Raw genomic sequence first — 21,219 nt, 5'->3', positions numbered from 1 at the left:
GTTAAACAGCAAGAGATTTTTAAAAACGATTTCTTAAAATATCATAGTATGTTTTAAATTTAAATATCATGAATTGATATTTAAATTTAAAACATACTATAAAATGTTTAACTCTCAGATAAAAAACCCACGCAAATCCAGTTACAGGATAGTCTATATGTATTCACTGAATTTCAACCATCCTAGTCATCGAGCCTGACCACTCAACCCATCAGTCGCCCCTTACCGCGTGCATGGGTTGTCCAGGACCAGTTCTTGTCTGGGTCTTCACGTGTGTACGTAAACACAGTGCACACATAATAAATTTCGAAATATATAATTACATGTTCATGTTGATTATAACCTGTAACGAGACAAGTGACATGTCCACGGAGTAACCTTGTCAAACGTTGCATCAGTTCCCACTGTAAGTCTGTAGTCGCCTTGGGTCGTGTCAATCAAACACTGTGAATAAAGATAAGCGACCATCACCACCCAGCGATATAATTACGACAATCGTCAAATGCAACGCTTAGTGCTAAAACAAACACCACTCTACTCTGTCTGCCATTGTATCGCCGAACCACACATGTCCTTCAAGTCTGAAGATTTTTAAACACAAATGGATTACATGTTCACTGCGTCCATGGGCCGCTGACCAGAATGCCGGTCAACCAGCTGCTGTGAGATCAGTCACCTGTGGGTGTCACCTGGAGATAGTCCCTACCTGGAGATAGCCACAAGGAGCGAGATTTGGGGAGAAAGTACGGATATACACAAAATGGCTGGTAAGATCTAAAACACCCATCATTTGAGCAATGCCTATATTTTTATTTTGTATTTTCAGATATGTGTGTGTACCTATGTATGTTCCCTGAGATGACAGCTTGCTTCACACGCTCTGACCACTGGGAGAGGGCTAAAGAACACCCGTGTGATTTTGACAAACTTACTGGATAGCATAATGATGAAATAAACGATAGAAACCATAGAAACCTATAAACGTGTAAACTATAAATAGGTTTAGTTCGGGAAATAAAAGTATTTGTACCGATATGTTGCACTCACGAAATCAAAATTGTTATCCATAACTTTTGTCAATATGGAACTTTCCCAATTCTAAAATGCCACTCAAAGAAGTAAATACCTGTATGTAAACATTCGTCTTTATTTTTCATGGGTTATTTTATACATTTTCTGTATTAGTATATAGAACTATATTAAAAACTAAATTCGTAGAATTTTACACTTACACAAGTCCCCTAAATACCTGTTACTCGTCGATTTATATGTTGAAACAATAGGTTGAAATCAGTACGTCTTCGAAACCAACAAACAACACAGAAATCGTGTGTGATGGTATTGTAAAATGTACTAGGCTTATAAATCAATAAAATTAGAACAAAGGAGTACAGTGACAGCACATCATGTCGTGGCAAAACAAATGAAAATGGCACCAAAACACAACATGAAAACAGTGACAACAGTTTAAAGTCAACCACCAAGCTTGGTCAGGTCTTGGCTAAGGAACCAGGGCGAGAACTGATCTACACACAACTGAGGGTCTTGATCTGACTGTAAAAGCGTCCACAAATTGCCTTACTTAGCTGAACCATTCCAGTTTAATAACTCTGTCAACTGTAACTATTACTGTAGGCTATTCTGAATTTAGAAAAATGATGCAAGGGAGGGTCACAATGGTCTTGTAAACATAAAAAAAGTATGTGCAGGTTAAACACATAATCGCGACAGTCGAGTGATGAACAGAATGAGCATCGATCTGAGCAACTCGGATACGATGGCGTGAGTCAACCGATTCAGCAAATCTGAGCCGATTCCGTTAATCGCTTGTTACGACACCCACGTGTCCATTCTAACCTGGATCACGGGCAGATGTAATCCGAAAACTGGAACGTTTACGCTGTGGAAGAGGGGAATCGAACTGACAATTTCTTGATTTGTCAGGAACCCTAACCGTTAGATCACTGAACTGCTTGAAGGTGAAGATTGTAGAATGTTCGTTTTAAGCGGTGGCGAGAATTAAGATCTGCTTCTGTTGAGACCGGTTCAGCGTAAATGGCCAAACGAAAAATATTTTACGAGCGTTTCATTAGACGTGGCATCACACTTTCACACGAACGTTTATTTGCTTCTTAGGGGACAATAGCTACATCAGGTTAATAATAATTCTTTGTAATTATTCGAATCTGGACCCTGTAATCCACTGATCAACAGCATGAGCAATGGCCTCGGCAATTGGGATACGATGACATGTGTGACAAAAGTCAGCGAGCTTGACCACCCGATCACGTTTATAAGTCGCCTCTTAGGACAAGAATGAGTTCCTGAAGACCAGTTCTATCCCGGATCGCAATGGACATATAGATTTGTTAATATAATAAATTTACGATTAATAATTCTGTAGATTTAACTTTCAGCTAGTGGAGGTGACACAAGACTGTCGGATGTCAAGTCATTCCTAACATATTATGACAAATTATTTGTTCAGGTACCTCAGCCCATACAAATATAACAAAAAACAAGACGACGCTCACTCACTCACTCACTCACTCACTCACTCACTCACTCACTCACTCACTCACTGATATGTATCAGGGCATGGCACTGACCACTACCGGAAACTCCTGGACCGCAGTGACGACGAGTTAGAACTGGACACGGCTGATCGCACCCTGAACTCTCCGTACCACCCACCAGCGGTAGAGTTGCATGACTTGAAGAACAAGACCCGCCGGGCTCGCCTCCATCTGGACATCGACCCACGGTACCGTGCCAGGCCTTGCTGCTCGCCTGCCATATGTGCCGTGGCGGTGGCGTCACTCCTCCTAGGGGTTGGGGTTGGGTACCTAGCCGGCATCTTCACCCGGGTATCACTACAGGCTGTGATGAAGCCGCGCATAGAAGTATTAGGGGCGTGGCGGACTAAGTTCACGGACTATGGTGAGTGAGTTGTTATGAGAGAGAGAGAGAGAGAGAGAGAGAGAGAGAGAGAGAGAGAGAGAGAGAGAGAGAGAGAGAGAGAGAGAGAGAGAGAGAGAGTATCCTGTGTATGACGTCACAGTTACCAATAAGTAAACGCATGCCGGTGATAACTTTGAAAGAGTGGTGCAGCACTGAGTATATTGATGCCGCGGCCGAGAAATTTGTGCTACGTGTGGTGGCGGTCTTCAATAATGGAGTTTGGATAAGACCATTCAGTGGTTAACATAATGAGCATGAGAAGACACGTTCCTCAAGGCGAATTGCAAACATTGTCACTTAAAGTCCCTCACTCAAATTATTAAATGTTGGATAATATTATTATCCCAGAGTGAAAATTATATTTTTGAGCATATCTGTTTGTATAAATATAATTTTAGATTAGATTGTTGAAAAGTGAAAAGATTATTATTTAACCATGGCTTTGGTAATGTGTTGGAAACGCGGTATGTGGAAAAAGGAAGCTTATATTAGATTTTAAGCTGGGGTGTATCGATATTTCTTATCAGCTGTATTCTGAGGCACTTAGTAAATATTCCAGTTTCTCATTCTATTGAAGTAGTAGAATACATTATTCTGTTGTAAAGTATTTGACAGAGTCAGATACTCAAGTTTATAAATATAATTTCGTTACCACAATTTCGTTATTCGGATCATAATCTTATAACAGCAGATATCAGAAAGACTAACATTTCAAGGATGGAAAGATTGTGCCCTCTTTGTAGTATACCAGAGCTGGAAACGAGAGTTGATTTTGGTTTTACATAAAAAAACTCATTACAGTCTAAACAGTTGTGATGACCTGTTTGAACCAAGTCGGCGAACCGGACCTTTCGATCCCGTTAGTCGCCCTACGACAAACACTTCTGAAAATCAAATCTAACCCGACTCGGTCGTGTAAACAAACTGATGGTGAATGGCCAAGTAGGTTGATAAAAATACCCCGTGAAATATGGCTTCATGTAATTTATTTACTGAAGCCATGACTACAGTGGGATGGGGAAAGCATTTATCTGATTTAAGTATTTTAATCCGAAACATCCAACTTCCTTTTTGGGTCCGACTTCATTGTACCCCATTGTGAAACTTTGACATCAAATTAACGAGTGGTTAGCTTTACAATATGGCTGTTAACTCGTGTCCCGTTTAAGTGGGTCATGTTCGTTGCCTTGGTGCTGAGTGGCCGGTGTGATATTGAACAGGCCGTGTAACATAGCTTCATTGACGGTGAGAAATATTCGATGGTACGAACGTGTCTACACAATTTCTCTGGTCGAGCCCTTTACTTATATACTCTCCATAAAAAGTTAAGCATCACAAATCTTTTGTTTAATTTCTTCATATATGTGCCTACCTCCTGAGCAATGCTTGTGTGGAGAGAATTCTGTTACTCTTCTCTGAGCGCCCCAGTTTCTTAAAACAATACAGCGAATTGTGTACTACTGCAACTGCCCTGTTGCATTAAAATGTGAGCTATTCTAAGAAATGAAACAGTTGAATCATAACATTTCCAGAGTTTGTTTTTTCTTCAAATAAATATGTAATAAATGTAACAGATAATACAACATATTTCAGTTTTCTTAACTAAGCGGAAATCTCATTGTCATCTCCCTTGTACAGAAACCTAGCGGAAACCTACATTATCCAAGATCCACAAGATCACCCGCAAGACCAGAATCTTACTCACTCCAGCTATAAAGGTTTCAGTGAACTGAAACTGAATGGAAACTTCCAACTACAGTTTCAGTTGACGGAAACATGACGGAAACTAAGACTTGTTAGTTTCAGTTGTGGAAACTATGCGGAAACTCTCATTGCGAAACTGAAACCTAGCGGAAACCTACATTACCCAATATCCATCAGGTTTCCGCAAGAACGGAAACCAAGTTAATTTTGCTGTGTTTCATCATATTTTCATTTATTGAAATAGCAATTCCTGGAATGGTGCAATAGAAAGGTGAAACATGTGTGCACGCGATTAACAACATTAAATTAAATGGTATTGAGCAATAATAGACTTACAGATCATCAAAAGCATGCGCCCAAACAAATTTCGCAAAAAATGGTCAGCAAAATGTTAACAATAAAGTTGAAGTCAGTGCTGGACAGCGAAGCACTGTCCAGTAACGCCTATGACGACCATTAGCACAACTGCAAGCTTGGCATTGGCCAAATGGCTTTAAAGTTGCTGTTGTGGAACTCTCTCCTTGTAACGCCTGTTCAAGGACATCCGGAGGCTTCCAGAGTCTGGGTGTGAACATGGAGACAGTAAACACGACTATCTATCATGTCCCAAGCATGTTCAGTGTGATTGAGATCAGGTGACTTTGCAGACCAGTCCACGTGTGTGATATCGATGTTGTTGATCTAAATAACATACTAAACAACTCCTCCTCAAGCATTTTCATCCTTGGATGGGCATTAATTAAATTTAATTAGAAATGGGGAAAGGTGAAGTTGTACCAGGGGAATGATTACAGGTAGGTTTTAACGGATGAGACTGTATGTGTGAAATGTGGAACACATTAATGCCACACATTCCGCATGTTGTTTCTGAAGATGGTTGTGTTCGGGTGATAACGTTAATGCCATCAGATAAATCAATTTAACACTATAGATTATGTATGTATTATGTAGGTTATGTATTCTTTGAATGTTTACACTTCAGTAACATGTCGGGAATAATTAATATCGAGATTGATCACGATATTATACTGAAACTGATTGTTGCTTATTTTTTGGTGAGGAGTATACATCTCCAGGTTCTGTAGTCAAGGTCATTATGAAGATATTTCCTCATTAGATCAGATAAAGGGAAAAAAATAAAGATAATTTGATAAAAATACAATAAAGAAAATAAATGAGAGCCAATTTGGAAAGTTTGTTTTGTTTGTTTATTGTTTAACGTCGCTTTCAGAAATATTCTTGGTATATGGTGTCACAAGCTCTCAAACACACCAACATATCAACGTTTCAGAGGCGAGAAATCGTCATTTTCGACATAATTACACCCAATTTCTAATTAACCGTAATATTTCACTGTTATTCTCCCGTATTAGGCACGGAGTCATGTATCCGTTTGGTAGACGCGGATGGTGACGGGTACGATGACGTCATCATTGGCCTCGCATTCGGTAAGGACGTCAGCTTCATGCTGACCGAAGACACAATGGACCAGTTCTGCAAGGACCAAGGTAATATACTTTATAACTCACGTGTCACAACGTTTATAGCACACCCAAATGACGTCACAATTATTATAAGGGTATTTATATGGCGCTCCGTACCTCATTCAGTGTTCTAGGTATGGAGACACCGTGTCACTCACTCACTCTCCTGCACCGTTCTAGGTATGGAGACACCGTGTGCCGGTGCTGTCGTCGCCCTGCGGGGCTACGACGGGAAGCTGCTGTGGCAGGCCAAGACCTATGCTGAAATCTTTGAGCTCAACTGTCACACCATGGACGTGAACAGGGACGGAGTGAACGACTGCATTGCCACGGGACGCCTTGGGGACATCAGAGCCATCAACATCAGAAATGGTAAAATACTGCTACTGATTCTTGATTTTTAGTCTGCAGAGAAATGTCTTAACATACTTTAGTGTTATGCCAAAAATATTAATTTGCTTCGTCGTTTTCTTCTACTACTACTGCTACTGCTACTACTACTACTGCTACTGCTACTACTACTACTACTACTACTACTGCTGCTGCTGCTGCTGCTGCTGCTGCTGCTGCTGCTGCTGCTGCTGCTGCTGCTGCTGCTGCTGCTGCTGCTGCTGCTACTACTACTACTACTGCTGCTGCTACTGCTGTTGCTGCTGTTGCTGCTGCTGCTACTACTACTACCACTGGGGCGGTGGGGTAGCCTAGTGGTTAAAGCGTTCGTTCGTCACGCCGAAAACACGGGTTCGATTCCCCACATGGGTACAATGTGTGAGGCCCATTTTCTGGTGTCCCCCGCCGTGATATCGCTGGAATATTGCTAAAAGCGGCGTAAAACCAAACTCACTCACTCACTACTGCTGCTACTACTACGACTACTTCTACTGCTGCTGCTGCTGCTGCTGCTACTACTACTACTACTCTTGCTACTATTACTACCACTACTACTACTGCTGCTGCTGCTACTAGTGCTGCTGCTGCTACTACTACTACTGCTATTACTACTCCTGCTACTACTACTACTATTACTACCACTACTACTACTGCTGCTGCTGCTACTACTACTACTACTACCACTACTACTACTACTACTGCTTTTACTACTCCTGCTACTACTACTACTACTACTACTACTACTACTACTACTACTACCACTACTACTGCTACTGCTACTACTAGTGCTGCTACTACTACTACTGCTATTACTACTCCTGCTACTACTACTACTGCTGCTGCTACTGCTACTGCTACTGCTACTGCTACTGCTGCTACTACTCAGTCCCTGAAATAAATATATTGACGAAAACCCAGCAATGCTAGAATACATAAAGCAAAGTGCGGAACTTGCGGAAAATAAAGACCCACGCTGCGTCTACTGCATTAATGTAGTGTAATTATTACGTGTATTGTCGATATTCATAATTATAAAAACATTTTCTTTCAACTGATACAATTATAAAATCCCCGACCCGAGAAGGTCCTAGGGTAGAACAGGCCTTCATCAACTCATGCTTGCCATGAAAGGCGACTATGCTTGCCTTAGGAGGCGATTAACGGGATCGGGTGGTCAGGCTCGCTGACTTAGTTGACACATGTCATCGGTTCCCAATTGCGCAGATCGATGCTCATGTTGTTGATCACTGGATTGATGGTCCAGACTCGATTATTTACAGACCGCCGCCATATAGCTGGAATATTGCTGAGTGTGGCGTAAAACTTAACTCACTCACTCTTATTTCTTCAATGAGTGGGGGAATTTTACGCCGTTTTGCAAAATATTCCAGCAACACCACGGTGGGGGACACCAGAAATGGGCCTCACACATTGTAGGGAATCTTCAGCATGACGAGCGAACGTTTTACACCAATGGATTGTCTGGTTCAGACTCTAGTATTTGCAAACCGCGGCCATATAGCGGTAATATTGCTGAGTGCGGCGTAAAACTAAACTCACTCACTCACTGTAAAATCACCAGTGTCTTAACAGACAGTTATGACGCTTCAATCAATCCTGCTCACCAGCAATATTTAGTTCAAGGTAAGATCTTTGTAAATGAGGGTACAGCATAAATGTCTCGTTATATCAGTAAGTAGACTATTATATACCACCCTCCAATTCGGGCTTTAATGAGCATGTTCTCTTTTATGCTGTATATTGTTTTCTACTTAAAGAACTATCCTATTGAAAACTTCATAAGGCAATAGGATCCTCTGAATAATGGACACCGTATTTATGGTGATTGATACAATATATATCAAAAGCCTTCTGTGGAGTAACACCGACATGATTTGTGAAATATATGCAAAATTTGTTGTTAACTGCCAACTTGTCAGGGGCGGATACAGCTTTTTGAGGAAGTGGGGTTCATTTTCACCCTCGTTTCAATGGCTATTAATCAAAATTTTAGAAAAAAAGGGGGAAGAGGGGATTCGCCTATGCTTGTCTTTCATGATCCTCGACCATACCGTTTGTCAGATAAACTCGTCTTTTTGAAGATTGTCTTATTTGTACTGCAGGTGAGATTATCTGGGCCAGTGACGGCAACAACTTCAACCGCGGATGGAACATCTACCACTCGGTCGCTCTACCTGACTTTGATTTCGATGGCGTACCGGAAATTGTCATTGCGCATGGCGGAGATCCAACTGTAGCTGCCGAGGTTAATGGTTTGTTGTTGCTTATAAAGTATGGAAGCATGTTTACATCTAGACCAATACCCGCATAACCAAGACAGCTTAAATGCGTCATTGAAGTCTATTAGTGTACCTGACCGATGAACAGGTGTGTTAGGTTAGCGGAGTGGTCTAAGCCTTTGCTCGTCCTGCCAAAGCTCCGGGTTTGATTCCACACATGGAATTGTTTGTAGCCTATTACTAAGGTGCAATGCTGCAATATACTGCATAAAAGAATCTAAGAAACTCTCTTACAATCACTCTTGATAAACATATATTACTATGCTTTAACCCAAACTTCTGGTGTCATGGTTTATTGGAATACCACTCATTTCTGGGTCAGTACTGAGTACCCATGTTACTGGGAGTGCATAACCTTATGACGCTTTTTCGCCTGAAAAAATCCTTATATTCCCTGTATCGGCAGTATGTCAGTTTTCGCTATGAGTCACGAACTAATAAGAAATCGTTGTTGCCTGACGTCTCTAAAGAAACATAATTGCAGAATTATTTTTGTCAAAAGATTATTGTTTGTTACCGGTTCCTCATGATATTAGGCGCCATGTTGTCCTTTCAGGTCCATACTAGACACGCTGGTTGGCTGATGATGTTGTCAGGGGCAACAGGACAACCAATCGGACGTCCGCTAGAAATGCCCGAGAACAAGGAGACCTATTGCGCACCTGTTCTGCATACTTTGCGAGACGGATCCCAGTACATCTTGTACGGAAGCGGTGGCGAGACAGTGGGAGGTTGGTTAAACAATAGTCAAATCAACAAAAAGAGAATTTAATTTTGAATTTTGATTGACGTTTTGGATTTCTTTTTATCTGAAACCTGACGAAAAGTAATGTTTCCTGACATGAGACGTTTTTGAATAAGGTTTCGAGCCGCTTTTGGCAATATCTGTACCACCAGAAATGGGTTTCAGCCATGTTGGGAATGGAACTAGGGACTTCATAGTAATAAGCGAACACTCTAACTACCAGGCCACAATACCACCCCTCCCTGATGTTATAACACAAGAATACACCGCATACGTGAACCGTCTTTCTCCCTGGCTCAGGTATACTGGGGGTTATTTAAGAAGGGTTCAGCTATTTGTAACACTATTTCTTAAAAAGTGAAAACCTTCGCTCTCTTGTGAAATGTATGCAACTGACTGGTTTACAGACTTTCTTGACAGAATGAGAAAATTTTGAAATGCCATTATCACGTTATTTAACATCCGATACATTCTATTACATTTTTTTATTCAAATCGTCAACATGGAAATCCATCTGCCACTTACAGTCAATGATTTTCACGTGCAAGTGTCTCTATTCATAGAAAGCTGTTGACAATACATATTTGAAAATTGACAATTGAAAATTTGAAAATTGACAAAAGAAATGAGTACACCTTGGTTTATTGCAGCTTCTTAACCGGGCGGCCGGATAGGCTGGTGATTGAAGCGTTCACCTGTTACGCTGAAGATGGGTTCGATTCTCCACAATGTGTGAAGCCCATTTCTGGTGTCCCCTCCGTGATATTGCTGGAATATTGCTAAAAGCGATGGAAACTGACCTCACGGACTCACTTTATACGACTTTCATATTTCATGTTAAGACCCTTGATATTAGTACTCACTCTTAACATCCGCGGCTATGTAGCTTAGTGACGTAGACTCGATTCACTCCTTGGTCGGACTCCGCCACGATGTGACTGGGTTATCGCTAAACAGGCGTAAGACCCAACTCACTCACTCTTTCACTCACTCACTCTTTCACTCACTCACTCACTCACTCACTCTTTCACTCACTCACTCCAAGGTTAACACAGACAATGGAAGTAGAAGAACAGATAATTCCGGAAAGTATACCCGACTCTGGAATGACCAGAGCGACTGGATCCGTGCTACTAGTTCATGAATGAATGGGTGAGTTTAGTTTTCCGCCGATTTCAACAAAATTCCCGCGATATCACGGCGGGTACACCAGAAGTTGGCTTCACACATCGTACCTATGTTGGGGAATCGAACCCGGGTCTTCGACGTAAGGAGCGAACACTTTAACCACTAGAAGTAAGCCTTCTCAGACACTAAATATTCATGTCATCTGACGATTTTCAGGTTTGTTTCTGGCCATATCGGTCCCTGATTTCTACCGGTATGTACTGAAATACCCACGAGAACAGCTCGTGCCCAACGTCATAGGAGAGTACTCTCAATGGGGAGCGAGGAAAGCGGGCGATGACGGTGTAATTGAAATTTTCAGGTACCAGAATCTGTTTTGTGTTTTTAAGTGTGTGAATTAAATGCTATGGGGCCCGGGCGGTGTTGTTGCCCCCCAACCTGATTGAAACGTATTTATTTCCAATGAATGGAACCGGATTGTAAACAAGCATAAGCTTATATAAATACCGCTCCGGATACAGTGGAAAGGGGAGTAAGCATGCCACGATGAATGTACAGTGTGAGTGATATACACTGAATCTGTCCGATTTAGCAAATTTATCAAATAGTCACATCAAATGGAGCAAAAAGGTTAATCTATTTTGTTTTTCATTTATTATGTTTGAATGATTTCAGGTCGCCTCAAAAAGGCGTGATGGTTCCTCCAGTGCTGATCGACATGACAGGAGACGGGGTCAAGGACATTCTCATGTCAGCCTTTGACGGCACCGTGATATTGTTTGACGGCGAGACGTTAGAAAATCTGTGGAAGATAAAATTTAATGGACGAGAGTCTTACAGGTAATCTGAGTGCAATCTGAACTGTGGTTACAGAAATGTTAGATGGTGCACGAAAGACAACCGACTTGCTGAAATATTTGCCAATGGAATTTCAATATAACGCCCCTATTTCAACATACGCCTTTATATTGTTTCCCTGGAGCTGTAAGAAACTGAAAGCCTCTAGTTGAAACAGACCGTTTAAACTGCATCAAACGACTGGACATATCTTAATAGGGAAATGGTCTTGATGCAAATGAAAACTATAAAACCGTTCCTTTTTCCATTTTCCGAACAAAATCTTAAACAGCGTCCATTATTGTTCAGTTACGACTTTTTCTTCAGAATGAGCTCCATAACTATGGCTTCTTCTACTGTGACTTTGCCTAACTAAACTCATACCGATATGTACAGTTGGTTTTGCTGTGGACGTGATCACTATCTGCCTTAATAACCCCCCCTCCCTACACCCCCCACCCCACTCCACACCACCACATCACCACACCACCACCCCTATCTCATCCCCCCGCCCCCTTCTATTCCACGTCCCCTAATATTTCAATGACTAACACGCACTGTCAAAGAGTGAATATATTAGGAATCATTACCTTCCTGATTTGATGTTACATACAGAATTTGGGGTTCTGAAATGACAATTTTATCTATTGGTGGGCAGATTTGTTGCAAATAAACGTGTAGCACAGTCATGTCATAACACGACTGATCAATCATCTGTGTTAGTGTTAGGGACAGTGGTGTAGCCGCCACGTCGATGAACCGTGTTCGATTTCTCTTATCTGTACAATGTGTATAGTCTATTTCTGATGTTCCACGTGGTGATACTGCTGGAATATTGCTAACTGCGGCGTAAAACTACACTCATTGTCTATTTGTTATCTACAGTACACCCGCACCGGGACATTTTAATGACGATGACGTCATGGATTTTATGGTTCACTGGAGCCAAGGGGCGTGGCCGTACTTCAATACAACCGATGTAAGTAGAACATGGACATGTGCTGGAGCATGACATTGTAATCATGTGCCATTACGGAACAGATCAAGTGGAATTTGGTCGTGTGGCAGTCACTCTAGTCAACACTCATTTTGTATTAGTATTTAGCTTAGCAAAACTCACTCACTCACTCACTCACTCACTCGAAAACATCCACTTGTCCACTCACTCCAGTCAACACTCATTTAACACTGGATTTTAGCTAAGAACAACTCACTCACTCACTCGAAAACATCCACCCATCCGCTCACTCTGATCAACACCCATTTAGTATTTTTGTTTTGCTTGGCACAACTCACTCACGTGCTCGCTGGAACCCATCCACACTTTCGCTCACTCACTCTGGTCAAAATTCATTTCGTATTGCCTTTGTTAGCAGTACAACTCACTCGCTCACTCGAAAACGACCACCTGTCCACTCACTCTGGTCAACATCCATTTAGCATTGGGTTTTAGCTTGGCACAGCTCATTCACTCACTCACTCACTCTCTCACTGGAATCCACTCACCCACCCGTCCACTAATAACAATCTTTTACTTTCGGATTTTATCTTGGCACAACTCAATCAACACTCACATAATTTTGGATGTTAACTCAACTCAACTCACTCACTCGCTCGAACCCACCAGCCTTCCACTCTAGCGCTCTGTTCTAGTCCACGCTCACTCTTTGACTTCACCCTTTATCACTGCTAAATGGCTGCGTCCACAGCAACTATGCTATGAAACGTGTTACCACGATTAACCACTCATATGAAGCTTGAGGACACGAATTCAGTGTAGGTGGGGGTCAAAGGGCTAAATCACCACAGTGCTGTCTTTCAAAACCAACATATACGAGGCTAGTTGGCATAGCAACAGCGCACAGTTTGTCCGCAGGCCCGGTTTGGACGTACGCGTACTCACTCCTACTTTACCACGCTCTAATTTATGGGTTGTTCTCTTTGAATACGGGTCCTGGTGATATGTTATATTAGGCTTTAAGTTCAGCAAACAAACTGTTGACGTCTCTGGGTTCAGGTAACGGTCGTGACTAGTCGGTTGGAAGTGTCGATAAAGGATTGCTTTCATCCTGTCTGATGGTCATGTGCATCACGGAGACCCAGCATACACACTGACGAATTCGGGGCGGTGGTGTAAAGCGTTCGCTCGTCATGCTGAAGATTCCCTACAATGTGGGAAGCCCATTTCTGGTGTCCCACGCCGTGATATTGCTGGAATATTTTGCAAAACGGCGTAAAACTCCCTCACTCATTGAAGAAATAAGAGTGAGTGAGTTAAGTTTTACGCCGCACTCAGCAATATTCCACCTATATGACGGCGGTCTGTAGATAATCGAGTCTGGACCATCAATCCAGTGATCAACAACATGAGCATCGATCTGTGAAAACTGATGACATGTGTCAACCAAGTCAACGAGCCTGACCACCCGATCCCGTTAGTCGCCTGTTACGACAAGCACAGTCGCCTTTCATGGCAAGCATGGGTTGCTGAAGGCCTATTCTACCGTGGGACCTTCACGGGTCGACGAAATAAGAATCAATAATAAGCTACTTATTACAGTACTTAGATATCCGGTATTGCTTCATCTATTGTACCGGAACGCTACAAGAACATAATCGTAAAAAGGTGACTTGAAAGCGTGCCATTGTACCAAGACTCCTCGCTCATGATATGAATCATTGGTTTTTATAAGATTAATATGGTTCATTAATCCATGGTTCACTCCCATGAAGAAGGAAGGGGGCAGCGTTCGCTCGTACGCCAAAGACACATGTTCTATTCCATACATGGGTACCCTGCTATTATATTACTGGAGGATTGCTAAAAGAGAAGTAAAATTTAACTCACTCGCTTACTGACTCACCACATGATGACGAAGTAAGCACACTCTTCGAAACAGAAACTTCCATCAATTATCTCACGTGTTGTGAGTGAGTGAGTGAGTTTAGTTTTACGTCACGCTCAGTAATATTCCAGCAATATGGCGGCGGTCTGTAAATAATCGAGTCTGGACCAGACAATCCAGTGATCGACAGCATGAGCATCGAACAGCGCAATTGGGAACCGATGACATGAGTCAACCAAGTCAGCGAGCCTGACCACCCGATTCCGCCTCTTAAGACAAGCATAGTCGCCATTTATGGCAAGCATGAATTGATGAAGGCCTATTCTACCCCGGACCTTCACGGGTCGGGGATTTTATAATTGTATCAGTTGAAAGAAAATGTTTTTATAATTATGCAGTGCCTTTATAAACAACTTAATTTCTATGACTCATCATCATTGGATAACTGACAACCACAATCAATGGTTGTAGGTGTCTATGGTATTTTGTCCTAAGTAGTGGAGTGACTGAGTGAGTGAGTTTAGTTTTACCCCGCGTTGCAATATTCCAGCAATATCACAGCGGAAGACACCAGAAATGAGCTTCATATATTGTAACCACGTTAAGAATGGAACCCGACCTAGGAGCGAACGATTTACCCACGCTACCTTAACCTGTCTGGAATAACGAGGATCAGATCAGGACGTGCCAGTTACTAAGATGATGCGATTCCTACCTTACCGTCCTGTACGGAATAACGATGGTCACATTAGTGAGATTTCTCAGCATGCAATGTTGATGAGTTTGTGGACGTCAGTTACTAAGATCATGAGATTTCCTTCCAGATAGTCGTGCTTGACGGCCGTGATGGTTCCGTGCTCTGGAACATGACCACAAATAAGTACGACGTCAGCTCGGATTTGGTGGCTCGTACATCGACCAGAAACAGAGACGTTTTTTTGTTCCGTACCCAGGGGCGAAAAGGAGCTGATCCCCGGGGTGTTGGTGCTATACATGGGGCTACAGGAATACAGAGGGTGGTAAGGTGACGCGTGTTGTGTTGTAGGTCTAGGTGTCGTGCGCAAAGGTTTGAGTGAGTGAGTTTGGAAAGTTATATCAAAGCATCATGACGTTAGTGTGTTTAGTTTTACGCCGCACTCAACAATAATATCAGGTATATTTTGCGGCAGTCTCTATTCAGTCGACTCTCTCCCAGACAGTCCAATGATCAACAGCATGAGCATCGATCTACGAAACGTAGTTACGATGACATGTGCAACTATGTGCAATGTATCGAGTCTGACCACCCAATCCCGTTAGTCTCCTCTTACGGCAAGCACGGGTTGCTGAAAATCAATTCTAACATGGATCTTCATTGCCATGTAGGAATAACGTCCCATGATCCACCTGGCAAAACCGACGAGCTTGTATGGTACTAATAAACCTGGAAACATTCAGGTATTGCTTATACATGCTAAATTTGAGTACCTTGTCTTGTCCCGTGACTTAACTACTCACAATAGTAATATATAAGGGCGGTTGGGTAGCCTAACAGATAAAGCCTTCACTCCTCACACCGAAGGCCAGGTAAAAGTTGTATCATCTGACAATAGTTACAATATATATGGTAGACCTGTGAAATATCATCGATAAACCGACATATACCGGTCCAAGATCTCGAGATACGATTATCGCGATATTAGATTGTGCAATATATCGGGTCGTCCAGTGTTAGCTCCCTTGGAATTATCTGCCCTTGATTTCCATGGCAACAAAATGCTCTTTAAGTGGGTAGGGTAGCCTAGTGGTTAACGTATCCGCTCATCATACGAAAGACCGGGGTTCGATTTCCCACATTGGTACAATGTGTAAAGCTCATATCTGGTGTACCCGGCCTTGATATTGCTAGTATATTCTTAAAGCGGCGTAAACACTACCAGCCACCTTTCACTATTGATTTACAATAAAGTTTTTTTTCACTTGTATTATGATCGGACGCTTGCCTCATCTATTTACCAAACACTTTGGTGGGTGTGTCCTATGGTAAAGGCCTGTAAGGTGTCAGTGGGGTCGGGTCAGTTCTAATTCATGCCATGACATGAATTGCTTTCAAAGGATGTTCTTTGCTGCACATAGCTCGGTGTTCATCCCACCCGGTCTCCACGAGCCGAAATATTTTTAACGAAGGAAAACGCGCACTCCTCTACACAAACACTTGTTCGACCTCGTTCTGTGTGTTATTGAACGTGTGACAGCAAAATCACTTTCATCTTGACAAAAAGACACGGATTTCGGGTACAGAACTTGAAAATGTTGGATAATGTGTTTGAAAGGTTTCTATATAACAGCGTTTTGTCGCAGAGAGTTGATGTGACTGGGTGCATGTGGCGAATATATATGTTACATCAGACCTAGTTGATAAAAGCATATCAGCTTAACACATTTGCCACTATATCAGACACCAATGACAAAAGCCTTAGACACTATATGACACACAAATGATAAATGCATGTCAGCTTAATACCTGGGACATCATATCAGACACAGGTGATAAATACATGTTGGTTTCACACCTTGGACACTATGTCAGACACAGCTGATAGAGATATGACAGATGATGTCAGCTTAAGACCTTGGACACTATCAGACACAAATGATAAACGCATCTCAGCTGAAAAAAACCTTGGACACTATATCAGACACGGATAATACACACATGTCAGCTTAATACCCTGAGCACTATATCAGACACAGCTGATATACACATGACAGATAATGTCAGCTTAGTGCCTTGGACACTATATCAGACACAGATCGAGAGGGTCGAGAGGTGGCGTGGCGTGGGGAGGAGGGTCGAGAGGTGGCGTGGCGTGGCGTGGCGTGGGGAGGAGGGTCGAGAGGTGGCGTGGCGTGGCGTAGCGTGGGGAGGAGGGTCGAGAGGTGGCGTGCGGAGGAGGGTCGAGAGGTGGCGTGGCGTGGCGTGGGGAGGAGGGTCGAGAGGTGGCGTGGCGTGGCGTGCGGAGGAAGGTCGAGAGGTGGCGTGGCGTGGGTAGGAGGGTCGAGAGGTGGCGTGGCGTGGGGAGGAGGGTCGAGAGGTGGCGTGGCGTGGCGTGGGGAGGAGAGTCGAGAGGTGGCATGGCGTGGGGAGGAGGGTCGAGAGGTGGCGTGGCGTGGCGTGGCGTGGCGTGGGGAGGAAGGTCGAGAGGTGGCGTGGAGGTTGCGTGGCGTGGTATGCTAAGCTGCCTACGCTGTTTCAGTGCAGGACATGTGGGGAGGAGGGTGTTTCAGTGCAGGACATGTGGGGAGGAGGGTGTTTCAGTGCAGGACATGTGGGGAGGAGGGTGTTTCAGTGCGGGACATGTGGGGAGGAGGGTGGTGTTTCAGTGCAGGACATGTGGGGAGGAGGGTGTTTCAGTGCAGGACATGTGGGGAGGAGGGTGTTTCAGTGCAGGACATGTGGGGAGGAGGGTGTTTCAGTGCAGGACATGTGGGGAGGAAGGTGTTTCAGTGCAGGACATGTGGGGAGGAGGGGCGTGGCGTGGCATGCTAAGCTGTCTAGGCTGTTTCAGTGCAGGACATGTTTTTGCAGTCAAAGGCGTGAGGCGTGACTTAGTATGTTTGACTCTGATGATCTGATATTAAAGCTATAAATATCACCAAAACCATTGCAATAAAATGACCAGGTGATCATTCTGTTGAAAGATTTAAATTTGATATTTGCTTCAGATAAACAGAAGATCCCTGAATGGCAACTCTGAGCTTTATGAGCAGGAAATGAGTTCAGATTCCACCCTTGACGGAACTTTACTTCCGGAACATCACTTCCGGGACTTGCGCTCAGTGGATGAGAACTACATTGAATGTGAATCGGACCAAACAGTTTACATCGCTGAATCATTTGCCATGGACAGAACAATAATGAAACGTCCCCTTAAACTCTGGGATTTTGGTTCTCAAAGATATTATTACAGTACGTACAGGTTGTAATGTCTGACATCAACGCTTTAGTCATTTCCGGAAGGAGATGGTGACTAGTTGCGAAGACGTCCAGGTGTTCTCGCAGGGAGGGTGTAATTCTGTCATTTCTACAAAACATACTTCTAAACATATTACTCAAAACAAATACTGACTTATATATATATACTTCGTCACTTTGATATTTTGAAATTCAATATTAAGTCATATGTTAACTGATATTTCGTCATCCGCACATCACCAGTGTTATCTATACCCGTTCAAACGCGTTTGACCTTGACATTTCACTTTGCAGAACTAACAGATAAGGACAAACAACTAGTAGATGAGGTCATCAAGAAATATGGGGAGAACTTCACAGCAACTGAGAACGAGGTACCCTGGTCTCGTGGGAAACGAGAGGTCAACAATACATCAAATACTCCCCACTGTATTCTAATCCAGCCTGACGAGAGAACGACGGGTAAACGTCACTAAAAAATATAGTACAAGATGAAGGCCAAGATGCAAATGATTAAATCGAGAATATTTTAGGCGGATTAAGTAGTTTAACATTCGTTAGTAAATACCGAATGGATACAACATACCGCCTTTTTGCTTCTATGTGCGTTAAGGGAGATAAATGTCTGTATAAACATCTCAGGTTCCCGAAAATGAACGGCTGTTATATACTCATGGAAAGTGTAGCTTGGGAAACAACATGGAGTAGAATTCTGCTTATCGAGTAACGGGTTTATTCCCGTAGCATACCCTCATGTGGCGAGCATGCAATTTGGAATGGAAAACACACAACACAAAGTAGAAACATGCACTTAACATACTGTTAACCACGCCTGTTACACTTTATTCCTTTCCAGATTTCTCCAGAAAGTATGTATTGCACTGTGAGTAAAATTCTGGAAATTATTTAAGGAACATTTGTACTTTCATGTGTTCCCCTATTCGTTTCCCTGAGTATACTTTCACTGAAATCTACTTCCAGAACATGATTTCAGGGATATTGTCTCCGGATGGTAAAAAAATGTTGTCTGAATGATGTCTTTCAGTTTGTTAATACGTAAATAGATATACTGTTATGTTGTTGTTAATTGGGCGACTGTCATGTTTGCTTGCATCACCGTCGTCGTCATCTTGATATTATGCATTTTCACTCTAGGAGCTGTTGGCGACGTGGACGGCGACGGTAAACTCGATCTCATAATAAACGTCGTATCTGTTGGTGTTCTTCGCGACGACTACGCCAGATTTGTGAAGATGAAATTTAACGTGGATATCTTCAAGGTCACACTGAACGACCTTATAGACCAGGAACTGTATACCCCTATTAATGCAACAATGCATGACAAAATGAAGATGTTGAACAATGAAAATTCAATAACGTCATTGACGTTTTTGAAGAAGGAGCGTCAAACATGGGGAGGATATCTTGGAACGTTAGGGGACAGTATTTTCAGAGATAGCAACTAAGAAAGTGCGGTGGCATATAATATCAAGAGGTTTCACCATTCCACAGACTTTCAGGAATCTTGAAACAGAGCAATACTTGCCTGTAAACCTGACAAGACATGACGTGCGCGATGTTTGTTCTGCAAGATTTATGAGAGACTGACTGAGTGTTGTTTTATGCCACTTTTAGCAATATTATTGCAATAACCATTAGAGAAATATGGACTATAAATTATGATTGAGATGCGTATGATTCACTATAGTATACAATACAAATTTTCTACGTGGCACAAAATATGTGAATTAATATTTGTAAGAGGAAGAAGTAACTTACAAAGCAGGTTTTCAAGGTTGGTCATGGTTTCCAGTACTAATTTTATCGGACATTATTTTATTGCCAACTGACAAAGAGTATCATTTGATTTCATATCTGTTTTCCCTTGATAAGATATTCTACTCAAAGTAAAATGAGCAACGTGTGGCTTCAGATTTAACAGTATATGTCCGAATCTGGTGATCTTTAATTTCTTTTGAGTAGTAGTCAACATTAAGCTTTGAAGATGATCTTCACACATTGTACTCATGTGGGGAATTGAATCCTGGTCTTCGGCGTGACGAGCGAACGCTTTAACCAATAGGCTACCCCACCGCTCCGAGCCCACAGTGAGAGATATCATACAAATCTAGATGAATGCTGGCGGGTCATTTCATGAAGCTGTACAGATTTGAGTTTGTATTTGTTTGTTCTTTAACGTCGCGCTCAGCAATGTCTTAACTTTATGTATGTTCGAGTCTGGACAAGACACTCCAGTGACCAACAGCATGAGCATCTATCTCCGCCACTGGGATACGATGTCGTGTAAACCAAGTCTGACGACCCTTTTTATGATAAGTATTTTTTACTGAAGAATAATCCTTTCTATAAGCTTGTTTGCAGTGTATACCAAAAATAATCATTTCGTGGAATAAACGTACATCGCCATCTGTGTTTCTCTCCTCCTTCATATAGGAACTAATTCAAGTAAAACATATGAAATGCGCGTCCTCTTTAATAAAGACGAGGTGAAATGAGGTTTGACGTCGTTCTTAAGATTATTTACGAATTAACGAATGCACCTCTAATGATTTCCTACCAGTTATTCAGCAACGAGTTTTTGATCATGCTTATCAGTATGTCAGTAAGTCAACTGTCCTTACCATCTAAATGCATATCTATCTATCTATCTATCTATCTATCTATCTATCTATCTATCTATCTATCTATCTATATATATCTATATATCTATATGTATCTGTAATTATATATATACGCACGCACGTATGTATGTATGTACCTGATATTCTGATATTTGGAGAGAGAGAGAGAGAGAGAGAGAGAGAGAGAGAGAGAGGAGGTGTAAACCCGTGTTTGTAGCAACGGAGGA

General features: G+C 42.3%; 1 protein-coding gene across 3 annotated transcripts; it reads left to right on the top strand.

Moving 5' to 3' along the window:
* Positions 1 to 449: 449 nt before the first annotated feature.
* On the top strand, positions 450 to 20,781 carry LOC137261510 (protein FAM234B-like). 3 transcript variants are annotated; one of them, XM_067799265.1, is made up of 14 exons: positions 483 to 767; positions 2,596 to 2,940; positions 6,039 to 6,173; positions 6,330 to 6,521; positions 8,663 to 8,805; positions 9,396 to 9,570; positions 10,929 to 11,073; positions 11,388 to 11,552; positions 12,435 to 12,528; positions 15,220 to 15,414; positions 18,101 to 18,344; positions 18,645 to 18,812; positions 19,207 to 19,233; positions 19,506 to 20,779. In XM_067799265.1, coding segments are annotated over exons 1-14 (2,037 nt in total). In that variant the 5' UTR covers positions 483 to 760; the 3' UTR covers positions 19,508 to 20,779. The 3 variants fall into 3 exon arrangements, with proteins under 3 accessions (XP_067655365.1, XP_067655366.1, XP_067655367.1); XM_067799264.1 differs by lacking the exon at positions 19,207 to 19,233 and having other exon boundaries at positions 450 to 767; positions 19,506 to 20,781; XM_067799266.1 differs by lacking the exons at positions 2,596 to 2,940; positions 19,207 to 19,233 and having other exon boundaries at positions 711 to 767; positions 19,506 to 20,781.
* Positions 20,782 to 21,219: the final 438 nt, after the last annotated feature.

This window comes from Haliotis asinina, chromosome 14, assembly GCF_037392515.1.
Source record: "Haliotis asinina isolate JCU_RB_2024 chromosome 14, JCU_Hal_asi_v2, whole genome shotgun sequence".
Classification (NCBI taxonomy): Eukaryota; Metazoa; Mollusca; class Gastropoda; order Lepetellida; family Haliotidae; genus Haliotis; species Haliotis asinina.
This window is presented reverse-complemented; position numbering and strand designations above follow the sequence as displayed.

Excerpts from the sequence above, each read along its gene's own strand:
- LOC137261510 (XM_067799264.1), top strand. Across the intron at positions 6,174-6,329 it reads CCAGTTCTGCAAGGACCAAG|GTATGGAGACACCGTGTGCC; the intron begins GTAATATACTTT and ends GCACCGTTCTAG. Across the intron at positions 11,553-12,434 it reads AATGGACGAGAGTCTTACAG|TACACCCGCACCGGGACATT; the intron begins GTAATCTGAGTG and ends TGTTATCTACAG.